General features: G+C 50.4%; 1 protein-coding gene across 1 annotated transcript in view; it reads right to left on the bottom strand.

Annotated features, from left to right (window-relative positions):
- Positions 1-18,714: 18,714 nt before the first annotated feature.
- Positions 18,715-23,768, bottom strand: part of SYCE2 (synaptonemal complex central element protein 2) — a 427,934-nt gene continuing 422,880 nt past the window's right edge. Inside the window, exon 5 of the mRNA XM_078657991.1 lies at positions 18,715-19,144. Within this exon, the coding sequence (XP_078514117.1) occupies positions 19,055-19,144 (90 nt within the window). The 3' untranslated portion in view covers positions 18,715-19,054. The remainder of the gene's footprint in view (positions 19,145-23,768) is intronic.

Here is a 23,768-nt window from a genome sequence, read left to right as displayed (position 1 = left end):
TCTTAAAGGGACATTATACTGTTCTGAGCCACATGGTGGCAGCCTATGGAGCTTGTCTGTCCACTCCTTTCTCTCTATCATTCCAGAGGCTTTTGCTGGTAAAGGAAAGTTTTTCTCTGTGGAAAAAACTGGACAGGCTGTGCTGTTTGTGGGTTTTTTGGTGGAATTTCTAGTTGAAGTACTGGACAGTGTAGCCTGTGGATATAGGCTGCATTATCTGTCTTTAAATTCGCTCTTAAGTGTCTGTGCAGGTCTGCATTTTTTGATGACTTAAGAGATTATTTTTGTTTGCTCCGGGGTCCACGCAGATGGGCGGGACTATTCACTAGATTATGACTATAACAGAGATCCCCTACTATAGAACCAAAGTGACTGGTAAGTAACTTGTTTTCTTACTCCAATATTGGAACTTTCATAGATTCCCATGCTTTAATCAGAGTAGCTAGCAGTTATGAGCACATTTTTGGATCCTTGAATTCTCATATATCCATTCTTAACAATTAGAACCAACAGTCAATGGTCATTAAACATATTTATAAACATAAGGAAAAAGGAAGAAACCAGCAAATTAACTTAAAAAAATGTGCAAATAGCATAAACAGAAAGACGGAAGGAGGGTTGAAAGGGAAAGCTCACCACTTAATGAAAGAGGTTCCCCAGGACTGCCTGGCCCACTGCTGTGTCACTCTGCGTTGACAAATCCAGGCGGTAATGTCTTGTAAATGTATGAGTACTGCTCCAGGATGCTGCTCTGCAGATCTCCAGGATAGGAACTCCGGCAAAGAGGGCTGCCGAAGAAGAAATCGCCCTCGTGGATTGAGCACGGACCTGACCTTCAAGGGGCTTGCCCGCTGCTCAGTGACAATACTGGATAGCACTGGTAATCCAACGAGCAATCCCCTGCTTGGAAAGGGGAAACCCCTTACGTGGAGCACTGATAGACACAAAGAGCTGAGGCGACTTTATGAAGTCCTTAGTAAGTTGAAGATAGAATTTTATGCACCTCTGAATGTCCAGCGAGTGCAGTGCTTCCTCTGCCGGAGTAGTCGGTTGAGGGAAAAAAGTTTTGAGTATGACCGGCTCATTAAAATGAAAGTCTGAAGGCACTTTCGGTATGAACTTTGGGTTGGTACGGAGAATCACTGTCCCCTTTTTAAATTGTAGAAAAGATTCCTGAATGGCGAGTGCCTGTAGTTCACTTAGCCGAAGTCAAGGCCAGCAGAAGAGCCACCTTCCAGGAGAGAAATTTGAAGTCCGCCCGACGAACAGGTTCGAAGGATGCTTCATGAGCTGGGTGAGAACCAAATTAGGATGCCACAGAGGCGGCGGAGGCTTGACTGGAGGGAAAACTTTAAAAAGGCCCCTGAGAAACTGTTTAATTATCCTTGCTGACCAGAGGGAAGTATCAGAAGATGTGCGTCTGAAGCGAGAGATGGCGGCCAGATAAACATTAATGGATGAATGAGCCAGCCCTGCTTTTGCCAACAAAAGGATGTAAAGAAGAACTTCATGAGGTGTGCAAGAAAGAGGATGAATGCCCTTGTGCTGGCACCAATGGCAGAAATGCTTCCACTTTTTGGTACTTGGTACTTGGAGCTCGTGCCTGTGAAAGTACGTCTCTACATTCTGCCGAAAGGGTCAAACCGAGAAATTCTCAGTGCTCAGGAGCCATGCCAATAACTGCAGGGATCGAGGATCGGATGCCAAACTTGGTCCTGGGACATGGTCAGCAGCGAAGGAATCGGCTGCAAAGCAAGTGAACGCTTCATGGAGAGGAGATGCAGCTCTGTGAACCAAAACTGGCAGGGCCACGCAGGAGCTATTAAGATCATCTTGCAAGGCTCCGTCTTGAGCTTCTTGAGAAGACTGGGGATCAGAGGTATAGGGGAAAAGCTTAGACAAAGGCGCCTGACAAGGCCATTGAAAGCACATTCCCCAATGATCCCACATGGTGAAGCCTGCTTGCGTAGAATCGGCATTTCTTGTTCTCCGGCGTGGCAAAGAGGTCTATGGACGGTCTGCCCCACAGGCGCAACACCTGTTCCAGAGTGGACTGGTCCAGTTCCCATTCGTGACTGACTGGCTTCAGTCTGCTCAGTGTGTCCGCCGTTTCGTGGAGAACACCCGAAATATGCTCTGCTTTCAGTGATATGCCATGCCGGATCGCCCATTCCCAGATTGTCTGAGCTTCTCTTGACAAGTTTATGTAATGCATGGCCGTCGTATTGTCCGTTCGTATCAGGACTGCAGTCTGCTCTATCCGCGGGAGAAAAGCCTGTAAGGCCAGGCAGATCGCTCTGAGCTCTAGAAGATTGATATGCAGAAGGCGATCTTGAGGTAGCCAACGGCCGCTTACGTAAAGGTCTTGTAAGACCGCTCCCCAGCTTTCCAGCAAGGCATCCGTGTTTATGATTTGAGGAGCTGGAGAGGCCCTGAGAAATATTGTCCTTGCTCGTCCACCATGATGTGGCGTCCCTCATTAACCTGGTCATGCAGATCTTGTCTTCGATGGATCCCTCCACTTGGCGCCACTGCGAGTCTAGCTCCTCCTGGAGAGGGCGCATCCGTAAACTGCAGTGAGGAATCAGAAGAATGCAGGAGGAAATGGACCCTAGGAGGGACTTGTAGAGGCGAACTGAAAGTGACTGTCTTTTTATGAGAAGACGAACCATGGCTATCAGCTTTTCCTGCCTCTCCAGGGACGGAAAGGCCTTGTTGAGGGATGTGTTCAGAATTGCCCCCAGGAACCGGGTTGTCCTGGAAGGGCACAGAGTCGACTTATCCGTGTTGAGAGTAAGGCCCAGATTGCCGAAAAGGTGTGTGCACACCGCAACTGATTCTTGTGCCGCGTGCATGGAAGGGGCCTTTAGCAACCAGTCGTTCAGGTAAGGGGAAACCTGATGCCTTTGCTTTCGGAGAAAAGCTTCCACAGGAGCTAGTACTTTTGTAAAGATCCGCAGAGCAGATCTGAGTACAAATGGTAGGACCTTGAACTGAAAGTGGCTCTTGGCTACTGTGAAGCGAAGGAACTTCCTGGGGGCTGGATGTATGGACATATGAAAGTATGCGTCTTCTAGATCCAATGTGGCCATGTAATCTTCTGAGTTGAGGAGTTGAAGGATGTCCTGCAAGGACACCTTTCGGAAGGACTGTTTGATGAGATAAGTGTTGAGCTCCCTCAGATCTAGAATAGGGCGTAACATTTCCAAGGTCTTCCGAACTAGAAAGAACTGGGAGTAGAACCCCTCTTCCCGTTGCGAGGGAGGAACTGGTTCTATCGCCCCCTTCAGGAGCATTTGATGGACTGAGACAAATATGTTTTGACTCAGTGGCGCGAGGGGCTCTGGGAGGTGGTGACTGGCCAAACTCCAGAGTATGACCGCATTGAATGATGTTTAGAACCCCAACGATCCAATGTTATCTGTTGCCAGTTGTGGATGTAATGGGAGATTCTGCCTCCCACTGGTGTTACAGGAGAAGGAACAGTAGTAAAAGCCAGCACGCTGCTATTGACGCTTAGAGGAGTCCTTCCCCTGGCGTCCTTTTCGTCCTTTGTTGTTGGATCCAGAGAAAGAGGATGATTGGCCCTGCCGCTTGTTATATTGAGGGCAATAAGATTGAGAGGATGAAGTATATGTAGAATACCGGTATCCTCCTCTGTAGGTAGGAAGGCCTCTGCCTCTTGCCCCGCGAAAGGGAACCTTGCGGTATTGCAGAGTCCCTAAGGATTTTGAAGTTTCTGTGTCTTTTCTAATGTCATAAAGCGCAACATCAATATGCTTCCCAAAGAGCGCCTCCTCATCGAAGGGAAGATCCAAGATTTTGTTTTGGACCTCCGGACGAAACCATGTAGCTCAAAGCCAGCCCTGGCGACGAAGGACAGCAGCCCCCGCTAGAGAGCAGAACACAGTCATTGCTATGTTCATTGCACAGTCAATCACTTCTGAAGAGGTTCTCTCTCACTCTTGAAGACTCTTTTTCGCATCCACGTTAGCCTCTTTTGGTAATTGATCCAGATAAGGGGAAAGGTCACACGACATCTGGCGATCGTAGCGACCAAGTATTGCTAAGGAATTCGCCGCCCTGACCATCAGGCTGGACATGGAGGAAAACCTCTTGCCAGCATTATCCAGGCATCTGCCCTCTTTGTCTAGGGGTGCCTGGAGGGGAGCTTAAGGATTTTTGGACTTTCTTTGAGCCGCCTGGGAGATGACAGAGACCGGTTTAGGCTGACTAACCAGGCAGGCCGGACTATCCTCGGGGGCTTTATATTTCTTTTCAAGGCGAGGCAGCACTGGAAGCACCGCAGCTGGATTTTTCATCACCTTTAAGTCCTCGTCCCTGACCATGACCAACAATAGGAATAATCCAAACAGATTTTCTGTAAGGCTCTTTGAAGTCTTAAAGGAAACATTCGGACTGCACCGTGGGCATGGGCAGCTCGAACCTCGTAGCAGCACTTTCCATCAAATTATGGAAACCCCTGATGTCTCCGGGGGGGGGGGGGGGGGGGAATCCACTTGAGCGGGCAAAGGCGAAGCTGGATCAGGAATGATATAGTGATTCCACTCCGTGTCTGGATCTGAAAGAGTGACGTTGCCCTGGTCCTCATCAGAAGTATCATCCTGGATGTGAGGGACGATTGGTGGTGTACCTGGAGCTATGGGCAGTGGTAGTGGCAGTGGCAATTGAGGGGTAGAAGGTAGCACAGGTGGAACAGCTGTAACTGGTACCCCAACCGGAGCTGGAAATTGTGTTGGGAATCTCCTTCTATAGTCCGAAAGCATAAATTGCAAGTCTGTTAGTAGGGAGGAAGTTATAGACACCATCTTTGGCTGGTAGACCTCTAGATAATCCAAGGGAGGATCATATTGCTGCTCCTACACGTATTCTTCCTCAGAGTCTGTGTCCTGGCACTTAACTTGCAACTGAGAGGGGCTATGCGCATACCCATATGGCCCGTTTTCATCATCAGAACCCTCCTCTTCAAGGAGAAGTGCAGGTGGTAAAGGTGTCACCCTTCAGGAAGAAGTCATCTCAGGTGTATTTAGCGCTTCCTGATGGTTATAGCTATTTTTTCTCTCACCGACGAAGTAGTCAACGGAGTCGACGACGACGATGTAAGTGTCGTCAACAAAAGCCATCAACGGTACCGTCATCAAGATCGTCGCCGTTGTCACCACAACCGTCGTCATCCGTGTCGAGGTCGAAGTTGTCGACTCCATTGTTGACGATAGAGTTGCCACCACCGACGTCGATGCCATTGACGCTGAACCATGCAGCACAGGCAGAGACGAGGTCGACGGAGTCAGAATTGAAGGCGACGAGAACTAAGACTGTACCTTTGAAGCCTTCGTCGACAGAGTCGTAGACAGAGTCGTCGACGAGTGAATTTTCTTTATCGGCTTGCCCTCAGAAGAGACCGGTGAGGGCTTTTTGAAGGCCTTTGATGCCGGCGGAGATGACGGAGGAACAGAGATGGATTTCCTCTCAGATGCCACTCCTGTTGATAGTCCTTCCCTCTCCTTTACACCTCGGTGAGGACATTTGCTAGGACTGCGCTCTTCAGACCTATGGGAGGTCGTTTCAAGGCTTTACTGGGACGGTCTTTAGAAGGTGAAGGAGAAGACCTACCCCTCTTCAGAGACCTCCTAGAAGATGAAACAGAGGAGGCCTTATCACTGTCACTGGAGACTGGCTCTTTCCTTGACTTAAGTTTCTGGAGCCAGGTCAGGAGACGTCCCTCACAGTCTCGTAAAGTCTTTGTCGAGAAAGTCCGGCAAATTTTACAGTCTGCTGCCTTATGGTCTGGGTACAGACAGTAAATGCAATCCTTGTGCTTGTCCTCCACCTAAAGCCTCTTCTTAGAACAGGTTGCACATGGTTTAAAGAGGGCCTCTTCTCCTTGCCAGACATGTTGACACGAAGTCCAAGTAGGTCTTGTAGAAAAAACTGTGAAAATACTGTAGAAATTAGGTTTGTAAGGAAAAAGCTGAGCAGAGCTCAGTGGAGACTCCCTTGCACAACGTGCGGTAGAAAATCTGAGGGTCTGAGGTTCTCTCAGGAAGGTTCTAGAGGGTGAGGCTAATCTGATTGGTTGTTCATTTTATGTGGTCTCTTTTACAAAAAGAGGTGGATATGTTACAACACTTGAATGGGCCTAGGCCTAGTTTCTGTGTTTGTAATGGTTTTTATTGCTATTTTATGTATACCGGGGACTCCCATCTCGACGACGGGGAATGATTCAAGCATGGGAATCTATGAAAGTGTATTCCCTCAAACAAAAGCCCTCCACATATCGCAGAGCCCCAAGTGAGCAGTGACCTCCTGGAGTGAGGAAGTCATCCTAGGCTTAGTATTATGATGAGGAGGGTGCCTAGCGAGATCACCATCTAGTATATAGTTAGAGGTCCCCTGCCCACAAAATTCAAGATTCTAATGCAGGTTAGAGGACATGCTGCACGATATAAGGACCCTCATCAATGTTGAGCCCATACATATTGAGAATGGCGACATCCACCCCATTAAATCAGAGTCGTCGCAATCCTCCTTTCTTCGGACAAGGCCCTAGCGAAGTCTCAGTCCACCTGAGAGCCGCCCAACAGAGTCCCTGGCATCGCCCCTCAGTCTCCAGCCCTCCGGACGTCCCCACCTCTGTCGCCACAGGAAGGAAGGCCGCATGGTCGACAGAGCCCACAGGCTAAGCTCAACAAAAGCCCCCAATAAGTCTCCTTCAGAGGCCCGCGCATGCCCCCGGCCCACAGAATTGGCATGTGTGGCTCAGGCAGCCGGTCCAAGCCCTGCAGCCTTCAACGGGGGACGTTCCCGATAACAATACAGGCCCGAGCTGGACCAGTATCAGACGGTGCAGGCTTCCCCCGGCAGTGCCCCGAGGTCGGGACAGCACGGCGTCACCAAGCCCCAGGCAATGCGGTCTACAGTCCTCTCTCTGCACCCAGCTCCGGCTCCTCGGCTGCAGTAGTTGATACCGCCTCCCCCAAAAGCAGCAATGTGGGGAAGAAGGAGCATAGACAGGTGGTACAATTTAGTGTACACTACAGCAGGATGATGTAGGATTTAACAACAAGGAGACAGAGCTCATTAAGGGTACGTCTGGTCGGCCATCTTAGCTGGCCACCCACCAGTCACCCTTTGGAAAGTTTGTTATCTTTTGCAGCGTACATAGGCATGAAGGCAACTGGTGTATGTTTGCAGGAGGTTCACTGTGATGGTGCCAGAGTGGGACTTTCAGATGGGAATATTAGGGGCTCAAACACGACAGTTATGTGGACAATCCGATTTTCTTTTTTTCTCTTCATAAGCTACTGCCTCTATTCTGCAAAAATAACATAAATTCAGCTGCACAAGAGTATGTGGTGTTTCTTACCCTGTGGTCTGCGGACCACTGGGGGTAGTACGTAAACAATAATCAGGGGTTCCACAACTGCTCAGCAAATGAAATATTATTTACACAGTAATAAAGTGTATGTAACTAAAGAAGCAAAATGTAATTTTGAAAATTTAAAACGTTCTGTAAATGTGAAAGAATTTGAAAACTACAGGCTAAGAATTAAGTATCCTCAGATAGATTTGTTGGAGCAGTGCAATTGCATCAAACAGAATATAGTATGGACCATGAGCTGCTTCCATTACATTTAGAAAAGCTCCAACCTTCACATTAAAATTAACACTTAGATTTTTTCATATTTGTTCATGAATTAAATTAAATATTTCATTATTTGTTTGCTGAATGGTTGTTTCTGTATTTTTGTGTATTGTTTTAAGGTTCAAATCATCGAAAATGCCTGGGTCAGGGTCCCCAGCTTACAGTAATGACTAAGTTGGGGTGCCTGGATTCCAATAATGATTAGTCAAAAGATTAAGAACCACTGATATATGTCATATCCAAAGAATTGTCTTGGTCTCTGATATCAGTGTCTAGCTCAGATTCAAAGATATGTACCAGCAATTAAGCAGACGCCCTTGAATGGTAAATGAAAATAGGACAGTTGTGCTTCCAAAGCTGGTAGAATAGGCAATTCTGTTATCGACGATAACATTGGAAATGTTGACAGTATGGTTGTCAACAATGTGGTTATCATCGACGTCAGAGTCGAAAGGAATGCGACTATGACAAGGATCTGGTTGGCGGTGGTGTTTTCGTCGACAAGGGGGTGACTGTTGGCATGTCATCATCAGTGGTGTTTTTGTCGACAGGATCTTGATGGACAACCAAGGGGCACTGCCTCAAGGCTTGCCGTCATCAATAGGATGGTCGTCGACAACAGTTGCTTTTTAGACAACTATGAAAGTGTTTTTATCACTGACAATTTAGGATGGACTTCTTAAAGGAGGGTTGGAGAAGCTGGACCTTTGCCACTTTTCAGCGCAGGTTATTCCTGACCTTTTTTTAAAGCCTTCGCTGATGATCTCTTGATCTTGTCTTTGGAATAGGTGGATGCAGATGCTTTTAAAGTAAGGCCTAGCCAAGGAAGCGTCACATACTTCCTATTTTTGTGCCGCTTTTGTGGCGGAGCAATTTTCACTGAACCATCCCCAGAAGATGGTGTATTCACTTCTCCATATGATAAAAAGCAAACATACTTTTCTTATCCCTATGTGTTTTGCAGGTAAATACCTTAGAAAAGGTCACAGAGAGATGCCTTGCATAATAATAAATACAGCAATTGTGCAAACTATCTATCTAAATCTTTTGTCGGAGTCTGACAAGAATTTATAAGACAATTTTTTCCTTCTCTTCCATAGGGACTGCTGAGAGTGTATATCTGGGCCAGATGATGGAAAAACCTAGAAACCCCCTAAAACAGAGTTTGTAGAAGTTAAAGTTAGGGCTGGCTGATGTTCATGGAAGGCCAAGGAGAAGTCAAGAACTAGCAAGGGTAAGGTCAAAGTTACGCAAGAACAAAGCTCCCCTCTGGAACTCCCTCACACACATTGTGCGCAGGAAATCTGAGCTATAGTGGCCACTAGGGAGAGTAGAAAGCTCAGCGCTCCCACATCATAAGCTGAAGTGTTGGCTGCATCAAATAAGGTGGATGCACCACTAGAAAACACTGTTCTTGGGGCGATGCTATTTTAACACTGTTTTCTGCTATTTAAAGTTACGGGGGATTACCAGATGGGGGAATGATTCAACCTTGTGATTCTATTGAATATTCAATATTGGATAATTTTGTGGAATCCAGACACTGGCTGAAAGGAACAATCCAGATAATGAGGTTGACGGGCTGTAGGGGGGGCGTGGCTTGGGCGCCGATGGTGATGGTCGCCTGAGAGCTCGGCTCCGGGACTGAGCCCGTGATTATCCTGTAAATCGGAGGCTGCGGGGCACCCCGAATCCCGCATTCCGCTGGACGGACCGACGACGACCTGCCAGGGCCCTTGCTGTGACTCGGATGAGTGGTGATCCGGCGTAAAACCGAAGTTTGCGGATCCAACATGGCGCCCGGACTTCATTGTCCCCCTAGCCGGATCCATTGAACTGGAGGAGCGCCGCCGGCGGCGTCTAGCCCCCGGCTTTGCCATCCCCGGCTGATTTGGGCACTAGATATCGGTCGGATCGGACTTTCCACAACGAGAATGCACTCGGTTGGGTAACCGGGCGGATGCCCACGTTATAGTGGATCCCGTGAGCGGACGTCTGGAGAACCAGGCGGTGGCCGCGCTCACGACGCCGCACCTGGCTACAGTTTCCTGGCCTGTCCACACCCATGGGAGGCGCGACACTCTGGCGCCACAAATCGTCCGGTGGAGTTGGTGACCCTCACCCCGGGACTTTAGCGGCTGTGCGGGCCTGCCCGACCTGGCGGCGGTTGTCTCCGCCCCCTTATTGGTGCCCTCGGACGCCGTGGTGGTGGCGCGAGCCGAAGCGGAGAAGTTCCCACAGGCCCTGGAGAAGGAGGTCTCCGATACTCGACTTAAGATCCAGTGACCGGGAGGTTCGCGGTCGGCATCTGCCCCCGGAGACGCATGCTCCTGGACCATCACGGAGTACCCCCGGCGACATGGGGAAACCTAGAGGAGCCAAGGGGGCTACCCCAACCGCCTCAGACTCGGAGACCCAGGACAGAGAGGAACATGGGGACCCAAAGAGTTCTGGTGGTGCGTCGATGCAACAGCAGTTCGACCGCGTCCTGGAGGCGATAGCGACCACGCGATCGGCCCTCCAACAAGACATTGCCCAGGTGGCGACGAGCCTTGGTCTCCTTAGAGCGGACCACGGCAAACTGTCGGACCGGGTCAAGGAGGTGGAGAGCTCGGTGAAAACCTTGGAGCCGGCGCAGCGAACCTTGGCTGCGTCTATGAAGGATGCCTTATCCCGGATTGCGACCCTAGAGCAGAGAGCGGAGGATGCGGAAGGCCGCAACAGGAGGAACAACATCCGCGTGGTGGGCCTTCCGGAAAAGATCGAGGATGGCGACATGGTGGCGTACTTGGAGGCCTGGCTCCGTGACACGGTGGCCCCGGAGGGGCTGTCCTCCTTCTACATCTTGGAGCGTGCCCACAGAGTCCCGGCGCGGCCACCGCAGCAGGGGCGTGCCCCGAGACCAGTGGTGGCGCGGTTATTACACTTTCGGGACAGAGACTTCATCCTCAATGCCGCCAGGCATAATGGCCCATTCAAAGTGGCGAACAGTCAGGTGAACATCTTCCCGGATTACACCTACGAAACTCAACGCAGGCGGTTCTCCTTCCTGGCGGTCAAGCGCGAGCTCAGGAGCGAGGGCATCCAGTACTCGCTACTCTATCCTGCTAGGCTCCGCATCATTGTCGATGACAAGACTCAATTCTTCGACACCCCGGAGGATGTCTGTGCCTGGCTCGAGCTTTACAGAGCAGGGAAAGATGGCTTCGGCTCCTCATCCCAACAGGCGGAGGGGCCGGAACAGAGACGGCGATCCAGGAGGATTAGGAATCGTCGTGGCCGCTCAGGGGGGCCCTCAACTGCAGAGACGTCGACGGAGCGGAGGGGAGTGCTGGAGATGTTATCTGAGTTGTCTGGCGCACGGGACGATGCCATTGAAGAGGAGGCGGACCCGGGTGACGAGGGGGCACAGTCGGACTCCGAGGACTCGGTGACCGATAGCGCCCATACACCGGTGATCACACCGAAGTCGGCGGAAGACCTTCTGGATGGACAGGGGTAACGGGTTAAGCTACCTCATTTTGGGAGGGGGCCCGGCAGGGGGGAGGCGGTTGCCGTCACTTGATGCTGACAACGAGGGCGGGGAGGGTGGGGTGCCCCTGTTTTTGCCCCGAGGGTCTTTGGTACTGTTTTGGGCTTGTTTTAGTCCTGGTAGCCTGAGCGTCGAGGGCCCACTGCCTCCGCCCGGCCCGCACCTGGCCCTTAAGGCCTTCCTACGGTGGCGACCGCAGGATTAGTAGGGGTTATTGGGTTGTTAGAGGGCAAGGTTTGGATGGGATCTGGATGGTGCTGTTTGGGTCCTGTTCTGGGGAGGGTGGGTGGGGGTTTGGTTCGTTCATGGGTTGTTTGGCCTTGGTTGGGGAAAATGGCCGCCATCAGTGCTGGGAGGTATGATGTACTTTTTTTGTGGGGACCCGGTTGGGGAGACTGTGCGAGGACAATATGGGACAATGGCTGATGTTGCTAATTTGAAATGTGTTACTTGGAACGTGCGGGGGCTTCATACTATGTCCAGGCGCCACAAAGTCCACGCTTATCTAGTGCGTAGGGGAGTGCAAATGGCGCTGCTGCAGGAAACTCATCTGAACAAGGTGGAAGGGGCGGCGCTACAGCGTAGATGGAGGGGGCAGGTCTTCTACACATCATACTCCGCGTATGCCAGGGGGGCGCTAATTTGGGTTAGAGCTGGGGTCCCCTTCCAGGTCACAAACACAGTGATAGATCCAGAGGGGCGTTATGTGGCCATTTCGGGCACTTTAGGAGGGAGGGACTTGAACGTTTGCTGTATGTACGCTCCTAATATAGACCAGACTGCCTTCCTTTCCAGGTTATCGGGCTCGTTGGCCCACTTCTTTTCCGGGCCCCTTTTGCTTGGAGGAGATTTCAACTCAGTAGTGGACGTAGACACTGACCGCTCACATCCACCCCTTCCCGATTCTCCGGTTCGTCGCACGGCTAAGGGTCGTAAGGATTGGCAGACCCACTGGGGTCTGACGGATATCTGGAGGGCGCATCATCCCACATCTAGGGACTATTCATACTTTTCGAGCCTACATGAGTTGCATGTCAGACTGGATGGATTTCTTGGCTCGCCCGAACTGGTTTCGGCAGCGGTCCGATCTGAGTACCTGTCCAGGACCATTTCAGACCATAACCCCCTCCTGCTGGACCTTCGCTGGCTCCCCGGGGCGCCGGCGGTGCCCACCTGGAAGTTACGACCCGAGATTCTTGAGGACAGTGTTTTCAGGGCGGACCTGGGGGACAAGGTATCGGAATATTTTGCGTCCAACAGCGGCACCGCGAGTACAAGAGCGTTAGAGTGGGACGCTTTTAAGGTAGTGGTGAGGGGTTACTGCATCTCTAAAAAGGTGGGCATGAGGCGAGTTATCCTAGCTGACTTGGACGCAGCGGACCGGAAGCTCCGCGAGCTGGAAGTTCGCCGCCCCGGGTGCCCGGAATTACAGGTACACACGGCGGGGGCGAGGGAGAAGGTGGCGGCGGAGGTCGAACGGCTTCGCTGTTTTGACTACAAGGCCTACACGGTCCGGTCCATCGCGGAGGGGGACAGATCGAGCGCGTTGTTGGCATGGCTGGCCAACCCTGCGCGTCAGTCCTCATTGACGACAAGTATGCGTAAGGCGGACGGAACCGAGGTATACACCCAACCGGAGATTCTCAGCTGCTTCCGGCATTATTACGAAAGTTTATACCGCAGTCGCTCCGCCCGAGACCCTGACCGGCTCGATAATTATCTGCGCCCACTGGAGCTCCAAACAGTGGAGCGCGAAGTGGCGAAAGCCCTGGGGTCCGACATAGAATTGGGGGAGATCCGCGGTGCCATTAAACGGATGGCGAGAAATAAGACCCCGGGCCTGGATGGCCTGCCCGTGGAGTTTTATGCAGCTTATGCTGACCTCCTGGCCCCTAGGTTGTTGGTGGTCTACAGAGAGGCGAAGAGGCTGGGGCGGCTCCCGAGCTCGATGTGTGAGGCGTTGGTGGTTCCTCTCCTCAAACCAGGAAGGGACTCGTCCGACCCGGGGTCTTACCGTCCCTTATCGATGCTGACGGTGGACTATAAGATACTGAGCAGTATCTTGGCCTCGAGGCTGCTGGGACACATGAGTTCCCTGGTGCATGAGGACCAAGCAGGTTTTATCCCAAGGCGTAACACGACTATGAACATTCGCAGGTTGTTCCGTTTGCTAGGGGAACCGTTTGTGGATGCCCCGTCCCCGGTTGTCTTATCGGTGGACCTAGAGAAGGCTTTTGATAGCCTGGAGTGGGACTACCTTTGCACGGTGCTGCGGAGATTCGGCCTCGGAGAGGGCTTCATCAGATGGACCGCGGTTCTCTATGCCTCTGCATCGGCCAGGGTCCGGGCGGGACCACTGATTTCCTCGCAATATCCGGTGGAACGAGGCACGAGGCAGGGGTGTTCGTTGTCCCCACTTCTCTTTGCACTGGCGGTGGAACCCCTCGCGCTGCATCTTCGATCGGGAGCTCACTATATGGGCCTGTGGACGTCTTCGGGCCCGCACTACGTTTCGCTGTATGCAGACGATCTGTTGCTCTTCCTAGAAGACCCCCTCGACGCTTTACATGGAGCGGCGACGGCGCTCACGGAGTTTGGGGAGGTTTCGGGCCTCCGGGTGAATTGGTCCAAGACCTGCCTTTTCCCGGTTCGTAAGGGTGCCCCCGCCCCTACTCTAAGTAGGGAGATTAGATGGGAGCCCGACTGCTTTAAGTACCTGGGGGTATTCGTCTATCACGACCCATCCGACCTCCTGGATGGGAACATTGCCCGCAGCACTCGAGCACTTCGAGCCTGCATGGACTTCTGGGCCACGCTGCCGCTCTCGGTGGCGGGACGGATCGCTCTGCTTAAAATGGTGGCGCTACCCAGGCTCTTATATTATTTCCGGACACTACCGATCTGGGTCCCACCGGCCACGTTTCGACTATTACGATCTATGGTGGTCGGATTCCTCTGGGGCTCGGGCCGCCGTCGGGTGGCCCTCAAGACCCTGGTGAGGCCGAAGGATGAGGGGGGGCTTGCGGTGCCGGACTTCGAAAAGTATTATCTGGCGGCGCAGCTCCAGACCCTCACCCAGCCGATCGCCCGGGAATTTCGAGGCCCGGAAGACAGACGGGGGACGGGCATGGCCAGGCATGTTCTCTCCTTCATAGTGCTGCGACAACGTTTGGCCCTGCGGGATTTGTCGTTGGAGGAGCGGACCGTCCGCCTATGTTGGAATCGGGCTCACGCCCGAGGCCATCTGAGAACACCATATGCGCCCGAAATACCTTTGGGGATGCTGACGGCCCTCCCCCATGGAGGCGATTGGTCGCGATTGGCGGCCTGGGAGGACGCTGGCTTACAGCTGGTTGGGGATCTGTATGAGGACGGGGCGCTCTTGCACTTCCAGGATCTTATCGACCGCTTCGAGATCCCCCGTGGTGACTTTCTGTTGCACTCGGCCATTGTTCGAGCGATCCAGGCGCACTGGAAGAGCGGGCAGGAGGAACCCACCTTATCTCCGGTGTGCCAATACGTGATGATGTCTGCGGGCACGGTGAAGGCGGTCACTTGCCTTTACGGCAGATTGATCAACGAGGGGTTGGCTCCTCTCACTACTTTGAGAAACCGCTGGGAGGAGGACATTGGCAGGAAGATCCCGGAGACGACCTGGTCCCAGTTGGTGCGGCGAGCCTGGAAGGGCACACGCCACGCCCGTTTTCAGCTGGTCCACTATTACGTTCTCCATAGAGCATATCTGACCCCAGTGAAAATTAAACGATATTTTGCCACGAATTCGGCGGATTGCCCTAGGTGCCCGGCTCAGGAGGCGGACCTCCTCCACATGTTATGGGCCTGCCCGGGATTATCATCCTACTGGGTGGAAGTGGGGAAGACCATGGAGGAGGTGACGGGGAGATCCTTATCATTTGATGCGGCGGTGGGACTCCTACACTGGTTCCCTCATACCCCTAAGAATAAAATCTCCAGCAAATTTATCGACCTAGGGCTCCTTCTTGCTAAGCGAGAGGTGACCAGGAACTGGAAGGCACGAGTGGGTCCGACAGGAAGTCGATGGCACAGCGAGCTCTTGAAGTGGGCGGCGGGGGAGAGCACCCTGAGATACCAACTGGCTGGGAGGCAGCGTAATGAGAAGACGCAGGAGGCAGCGTTGGAGTGGGAAATGTTAGTGCAGGCCCTCAGGGATTATTGCGCCCCCAGCGACTCTGAAGGTGAAGAAGCGACTCGCCCCGAGTCCCATTAAAACGTTTGCACTATTATTCCTGTTGCTTTCCCAGTGGGTCCCATAGTAGATCCGGTTGCGGTTGTTCTCAGGCGCTGATGGCGGGGTTGGGTGGGATTTACTTTGGTTAGTAGTATTTTGAGGGTGGGGTTTTTTTTTTTTCTTTTGGGTTTATAGGCTTGTTTGGAAAAGCAGATGACGGACAGTGGATCATCCGGACCAGCTCTGACATCCTTCTGAGCCCCCATTGAATTTCGCCGCCCGACCCCAGGGTTGTGGGCCGGACGGCTGTGTACGGAACTTACGGTGCGGGGACAGAGGGTTGTATTTCGCTGATATTGCTTGTGTTATTATGCTGGTCGATTTTGTACCGATTTACTAATTCCTGCAATAAAAATATATTTAAAAAAAAAAAAAAAAAAATGAGGTTGACGGGCTGTAGATATAGATACTACCTTGCTGTTGTTTCTAAAATTCCCAAATGTTATCCGAACACAGGAAATATAAAACTATTTCAACCTTTGAAGCATCCAATGCAGGATAGGATTAACTGTGGTATGCATACCAATGGTCTTTTCCATTAACTCATAATCAAACAGGTCCTCCAAAATCAATAGTAGGCACTGTTAGAAATGGGGTCTCTAGTTGGAAAGGGCTTGCACCTTTGTCCAAATAGGCACCTTCTTCCTAGTCAGGATAAGGGAGTTACACTCCTAAATAACCCCTGCTCACCCCCTTGGTAGCTTGGCATAAGCAGGTTGGCTTATCTTAGAGGCAGTGTGTACAGCATTTGCACATAACCAACAGTAATACAGTGGAAGCACTACAAAAGGACACCACACCAGTTTAGAAAAATATCCAATATTTTTATATACTTAAGACAAGACCAAAAGCGATAGAAATCCACAATACTGTACTTAGAAATCTCAGTTATCAAAATAACCTTGAAAAACAGTTCATCTGGGGCTATCACGGCGTTGTGAACAACAAATCCAAACAGTTCTGGCTGACCGCAGCGTCGCGGGCCAGCTATGGTGTCGGAAAGACCTGCAAACCGGTACCTTTAGAAATGCAGGGCGTCGGAGGCCTCTCGTTGAGCTCCGAAGGTGTCTGTTAGGGAGGTCGGTGCAGGAGTCGTCGGGCCCTCGATGTCACACGCATTGCAGATCGAACTCCTCGCAGTTGAAGTCAGGAGCGCTGGCGTCGGCGGGCGTCGGGAGCTGCGGTGCGAAGTGCAGCGGTGCGGCGTGTGATGCCCTCAGGTCGTGGTGCGAGCAGCGTCAGATGGCGTCGTCGGTGAGATCAGGGTCGCGGTGTGAAGAATTGCGGTGCTGGCAGGTCACAGTGCAGGCAGCGGCATCGTCGTTGCTGAAGCGCTGTCGTCGTAGGCCAAGGCTGCAGTGCGGGATGAGGGTGGTGCGTCATATAACATTACCAGAGGTGCCCTCAAACCACGGTGCAAGCAGCGGCATCGATTTTGGCGTGGATCGGCGTCGACGGGGATACCAAGGCAGCGTCATGAGGCAATACGGAGTGCGGTGCCCACAGGTTGCGGTGCAAGCAGCGGCTCAGTGGGGGCATCAGCAGGCGTCGCCGTGAGACCAGGGTTGCGGTCCCTTCAGGACACGAAGTCGGCAGTGGCGTCGTAGACAACGTCAGGTTGGTTTTTCTTCTATTTCAGCACAAAACACACAGTCGCAAGTGCCAAGGGCAGAAGAACTTGAAGTCTTTGCTGTTCCTGAGACTTCTTGAACAGAGGGCAAGCTCTACCTCAAGCCCTTGGAGAAACGCACAAAAAGAGATTGCAGAAAGTTTAGTCCAACCCTTCCACTGCCCAAGACAGAAGCAGCCACTGCAGGCCAACACAGCAAAGTGGTAGTTCATCCTCACAGCTTCTTCAGCTCTTCTTCTTGGCAGTCATCTTGGTCCAAAAAAGTTCTAAAGTTCAGGGGTTTGGGCCCCACTTTTTAGAGCCCCAAATCCTTTGTCCTCTCAGGCAGAGAGTGTCTGTGCCCAGCCAGAACCAGTTCTGCCCTTCTGGTGTGGCTTCCTGGCAGGAGGTGGAGACGGCATTGTCAGAGGCAGATCAGGCCCATTCAGGTGAAAGAAATCTCCTCCCCCTAATCTAGATGCAGCACAAGTCTATTAAGCCCTTTCCTGACCCACCTAGACTATCTGGAGGCACGGCTCTTCCCCACCTCCTGTCATCCAAAACCCAGACAGTCAATCCACAAACCTAGCAGAGGCCTACTGGATGACTGAGCAAGAAAATACCTACTTTCTAAAAGTGGTATTTTCAAACACAGAATGTAAAAATCACCTTCACTAAAATATGCATCTTTAGATTCTGAGTTCAGGCATACTAAACTTTATTTTTCTACCTAGTTCCCAGGGCCAGTTATGCTTATAAACTGTTATAAACAAACTCCCCATTCTGTCCTATGGGAGCAGGTATCCTTGCAATAGTGAAAAACAAAATTGGCAGTATTTCACTATCAGGACATGCCACACACATCAGGGCATGTCCTACTTTTCTTATACACTGCACCCTGCCCACAGGGGTACCTTGGGCCTACCTTAGGGGTGACTAACATGTAGAAAAGGGAAGGTTTAGGGCCGGGCAAATGGCAGTTACAAACTGCGTGGAGATCCTGTGGTGGCAGGTCCGAGTTACCTTTTTACCTGCTACTTCCATGGGTGGCACAACCCGTGCTGCGAGCCCACCAGTAGCATTTGATTTACAGGCCCTGGCATACTAAGTGCACTTTACTATGGACTTACCAGTAAATCCAATGTGCCAATCAAGGAAACACCAATCCATAACACAATTTACAACAGGAGCACTTGCACTTTAGCACTGAACAGCAGTGAGAAAGTGCGCAGAGACACTAAACCAGAAAAAAACAGAGTCAAAACCAGGAGGTTAGAAAGCAAAAAGACAGGGGAAACACGCCAAAAGATGTCAAGTCTAATAGGCACCAAACCACATAATTACTATATTGTTTTTATTTCACAATATTACTCAGTTGTCTCAAAAAGGTTTATCTCCTCCCTGTCCTATTCCCTTCCCACAAAGCCAAATTTGCAAAGTAGCCCCTTTTCAGTTAGTACATAACATCTCTATGTGAGCACGACTTAAACAATTATGGTTCTCTTAACACTGACCTTTTGGAAAATAATACAGCTAAGTTTGATCAGGCAAGTGGGGAATAATTTAGGTTAATGTCAGTGTATCATTTTAGAATAAAACAAAGCATCCATGAAAAATATATTTTGCAGACTTCAGCATTGATCTAAACCACATTTTATTTTAATAACATCAGAGAACCATTTACAGCTCATCAAACGTTGGCACTTTAACATAGCATCGCATTGAGGTGACCAACAGCATCCCTTTGAGTTGACCAAATAAAGACAGTGCAAAACTCCAATCTGTTCAAGACCTACATCATAATCCAACATGCCAATAAGGAAAGATTTGCATGTTTTACTAGCTCAGCTTGATCAACTTTTGGCTTTAGCTCAGCTCCTCTACAACCACGTCCTTTATTAAAAGCCACCATCCTTACTTGACCATTCTTTTGTTTTGTTATGGGTGCATCTCAGCCACAAGTAGTCCATTGCACCTCTAAATCCTGATTGGCTTTGTCGAGGGTTGCATGAACACGTGTTCATCTGACTTGTAGCACAGAAGTATCTGAGACATGGATAAATTGTTCTAAAGATAAAATAAAACAAAAAGCACTTTGTTTATTGAATATGCCTTTTGCATAAAAAAGTTCTCAAATGATTATCTTATTCAAAGTTTCAACAGGTTTCCATTACATTAATAGATAAACTATTTAATCAAGACCCATTTGATTTTAACCTATGTTTACAGGGAAGCAATAGCTTATATTTCAGAAAAATTACATCAGGTATTTGTGGCCCATTAGAGCAGATGACTTCAAAGTATTGAACAACATGTACTGTAGTCAATCTCTTTTGAACTCCTATATCGATGACCACATAATTCTCATTTCTGATTTTTCCTTGATGTTTATATATCTCTCATCTGCTTTTTCGAAATCAAGGATTAATTTTTACAGTGTATTGCTCCCTCTCCACGTACCAAGTTGTCACCCACCCTAATTCTGTAATCCACCTTCCTGATCCCTAATTAAATAAGTGGTACAGCTGACTTGTTGCAATACCAAATTAATACCCAAGTTTCTTCTCTACGTATAATTATGCACTACCCTTTGTCACTTAAGCACCCACCGTTTTACATATAATAAAAGTATTATAAGAAAACAACGTTAAAATCACATAAGCATGTTTTTTTTTTTTTTTTTTTTTTTTATTAAACACATAAATAAATCATAAACACATACAATAATACACTGGGTTGCACCAAAAGAACTTCCTCAACAAGATAAGTCTACCATAATCAAAAATTCAACATCAATATCAACGTTTGGGTTCAGAGATCTTCCGCCAATACTGGGTCGACCTGCACAGCCGGAGGCGCACAGATATCACCCCGATACACATTCCACGGCCCCCAGATCTTCCCCCACTTCTTGGGTCTCCCTCTAGCCACATATACTTCCCGCTCTGTAAACATACACCAGTCCAAATCTTCCATCCACTTCCCAATGATGGGGGGCTGACTCGCCCCCCACAGTTGAGCGATGTTCCGTTTAGCAATGCCGCAAGCCAACGTGGCCCACACCCTACCATGCGATGTGAGGTCCGTGGGGACCCAGACATTTAACAAACAGCGCCGCGCTTCCAACTCAAAACTCACCCCCTAGACATCACGCACCCTAACATGCACCGCGGAGCAATACCCCCGGATGAGAGCACAATCCCATATCATATGGAAGAACGTTCCAACCTCTCCTCAACCTCTCCTACATTCATCATTCACACCCAAACCCATTCACACCAATCTAGGACCGGTGACATAGCTGCGATGGAGGATCTTCAATTGAACCAATCTGAGCCTCATTTGAACTGCCACAACCCTAGTAGGGGGCCACAGCCTCCCTCCAATCTGCATCTTCCAGGATTAGACCGTCTGCCATCCATTGGTCCCGAAGAGCCACTGTGTGATTAACCAGTTTCTTGTAAATCAAGGAGATCGTCTTTGTTGGAACATGACCATCCAACACTCGATCTTCCAAAGCGGACGCTTCTGGAAGCGTCCCACCCCGGGGGACGGCGGCCAGTAACGCATGCCTAATCTGGAGGTAGCGAAATCGCTCACTCCCGTGCAGCTGATAGCGTTCCTGTAGTGCTTCAAAGGAAAGAATACCATCGTTGCCCCAGAGGTCCCCTACTCGGGCTATCCCTATAAGGTCCCACTTGTCAAACTCCTTAGACTTCCAAAGACTACCTAGACGCTCAGCGTTCCAAAGAGGCGTAGCCAACGTGATCCTTCCCTCCCATTTAAGAGAACGATTAGCCTCATGCCTTACCTGGACAGCGACCACCGTGGGCCCTACCAAAGGATAACGTCCGCGTCTGGCATACAGCACCCTAGAGAACTCCCCCCCCAGGCACTTGACCGCGATCCATAGCATAGCCTGACATAAGCATGTGTTGAATTATCCAACCCTGTGTCGTGACTCCTGCCCATACTTCCATTTGTTGTACAGAATTGTATATTAGAACATTGGAATGTTGGGAGTGCCATTGAAGACAATGGAGTGCTCCCTGCTTCTACGGGCTGGTAAAGGCCAGCACAGCAATATTCCAATGTTTCACAAAGGCCTCTGGAGCTCGAGGGGATTTACATCCCCTCGAGCTTCGAGCAGCCTTTGTTTTATTTGTTAGAACATTCTGCCCTCTAGTGGCAGAATGTTCTAATAGCCTTATAGCCCTTCGTAGCAGGGCTATCCCGGCTATTAAAGTTCCGTCCCTTGTTAAAGTCCCTCGCCTTTGGCTCGGGCCTTTAACGTTGGAGCGGGCCTTTAATAGCCAGTATGGCCTGCTACAGCGGGCTATAAGGCTATAATCGATGTTCTTTTAACTCACAGCGCTCCAAGACCCATTTGGGTCTGGTCCACACATTAAACATAAGGCTTAAGTAAATAAAAAATACGAACAACGTTACGCATGAAATTTAACAACTTCAACTTTTCTTTGCCACAATAAAACAAACATGAATAAGGCTTACTCCGATTAAGGGAGATTTGTTTGCTTGTCATTAATTAAATTGATATAACTTGCAAGGGCATTAAATGCGTTTGAGGTAATGATTTATTACCCCAATGAAATCCTGCCTTTGGCCAAGATTGCTATTTTTTAAAACTTTTTTTTAAACAATAATGTCTCAGTTGAAAGATCTGTGAGCAAGTTTCCCCCATTTACAGGCAATGAGAAAAAAGGCAACACCCAGCAAAGCACTCTTAACAAGCATTTGCAATGCAATGAAATAGAACTTGCATTACTGAAAGTGCGAGCTATTGGTGTTGCATTATTATTTGCAACACCAATAGGTCAAACTTTCAGTATTGCGAGACCTATTGCTTTGCAAATGCTTGTGTGATGTAATCTTACCTCCGGGTTCCCTTGACGTTATTCAGGAGGCCTGTGTCCGCTGGGAGTGATCCATGCACCCAAAGGCAGGACCGATGCACAATATTAACCAACCAGAGAAAAGGTATTTTAAAAAGCAGCCCAACTAATCAACCATACGCGGTGGGCGTGTTCAAAGTCCCCGGTAGCCCATATACCTAATACGTATGCAAAAAAATAATTGATAGACGGAATGCTAAACAATGCAAATATTCACCCTCAGTCACAAGGATATGGGTTTAATCCATCATTCTTTTGCTCACCACACGCCCCCAGTATGGACCCAGCCATATGCAAATCAGTCTTGACCCTGTTCCTTGTGGGAACAGTCCAGCCCAAACCAGGTCCTCCCTGTACCGGAAACAAGAATCCTGAGGCCGGTTTCAGAGCATCACCCTTCATCGGCAAAGCTGCCCCCGCCAACCAAACACAGCAGCAAAAGCAACAACAACCTCAAATGCATCCTCCTCAACACCCGCTCCGTCCACAAACACGCCGTTGAACTCTGGGTCCTCCTCGACACAACAGCACCGGACATCGCCTTCCTCCCGGAAACCTGGATGAACGCTTCCTCGGGCCCCGACATCGCCATAGCCATATCGGACGGCTACAAAATCACCCGGAAGGACCGCGTCAACCAAACCGGAGGAGGAATCGCCATCGTCTACAGGAACACCATCAACATCACGACCAACATCGAAGACACACTCTCCACCGCCGAACACCTACTCTTCCAGATTCACACCGACCCCAAGACCACCATTGGAGGAACGCTCATCTACAGACCCCCGGGCCCGCGCACACAATTCAGCGAAACCATCGCCGACTTCATCAGCCCGCACGCCCTAGCCTCACCAGAATACATCCTCCTAGGGGACCTGAACTTCCACCAGGAGAAAAACAACGACAATAGCACCTCCACCATGCTCGACCACCTCGGACTCAAACAACTGGTGAACACCCCCACCCACCTCGCCGGCCACACGCTCGACCCCATCTGCACCGCCAGCAACCACGTCTCCTTTAGCCACTCCACCGTACTACACTGGACAGACCACAGATGCATCCACTTCACCTTCGAAAAGAATACATCGCACCACTGCACACGACAAATCCCCCGAAGATGCTGGAGCAAAATCACCACAGACCAGCTCCTCTCATCACTAAACCAGAACCCGCCAGCCGACACCACGAACACCAACGAAGCAGCCCACAACCTCGCACAGTGGATCACCTACTGCACCGACGACCTCGCCCCACTGAAGAACCCCCCAAACAAGACTGGCAACAGGAAAACATCATGGTTCACAGACGCCCTCAAAGAATCAAAGAAATCCTGCCGAACCGTCAAAAAAACCTGGCGCCACGAACGGACAACAGAAAACCTGACAGCCCTCAAGAACGCCACTCGCGAACACCACCAGCTGATCCGCACCACCAAAAGGGCATCGTTCAAAGAGCGGCTAGACAACAACACCCACAACAGTAAGGAACTCTTCAGCGTCGTCAAAGAGCTCTCCAACCCCAGCGCCAGCAACAGCGACATCACACCATCACAAGACCTCTGCAACTCCCTCGCCACATTCTTCCACCGCAAGATCACAGTTATACACGACAGCTCCGGACCCCAGACTCCGCCTCCAGTCACCGAACCAACGACCCCCACCACCACCCTCAGCACCTGGACCCCCATCAGCACCTAAGACACCACCCACGTAATGAACACCATCCACTCTGGCTCCCCCTCGGACCCATGCCCCCATCATATCTTCAACAAA

Source organism: Lissotriton helveticus, chromosome 1_1, assembly GCF_964261635.1.
Source record: "Lissotriton helveticus chromosome 1_1, aLisHel1.1, whole genome shotgun sequence".
NCBI lineage: Eukaryota > Metazoa > Chordata > Amphibia > Caudata > Salamandridae > Lissotriton > Lissotriton helveticus.
The sequence above is the reverse complement of the archived record's forward strand: the minus strand, read 5'-3'. Positions and strand labels throughout refer to the sequence as shown.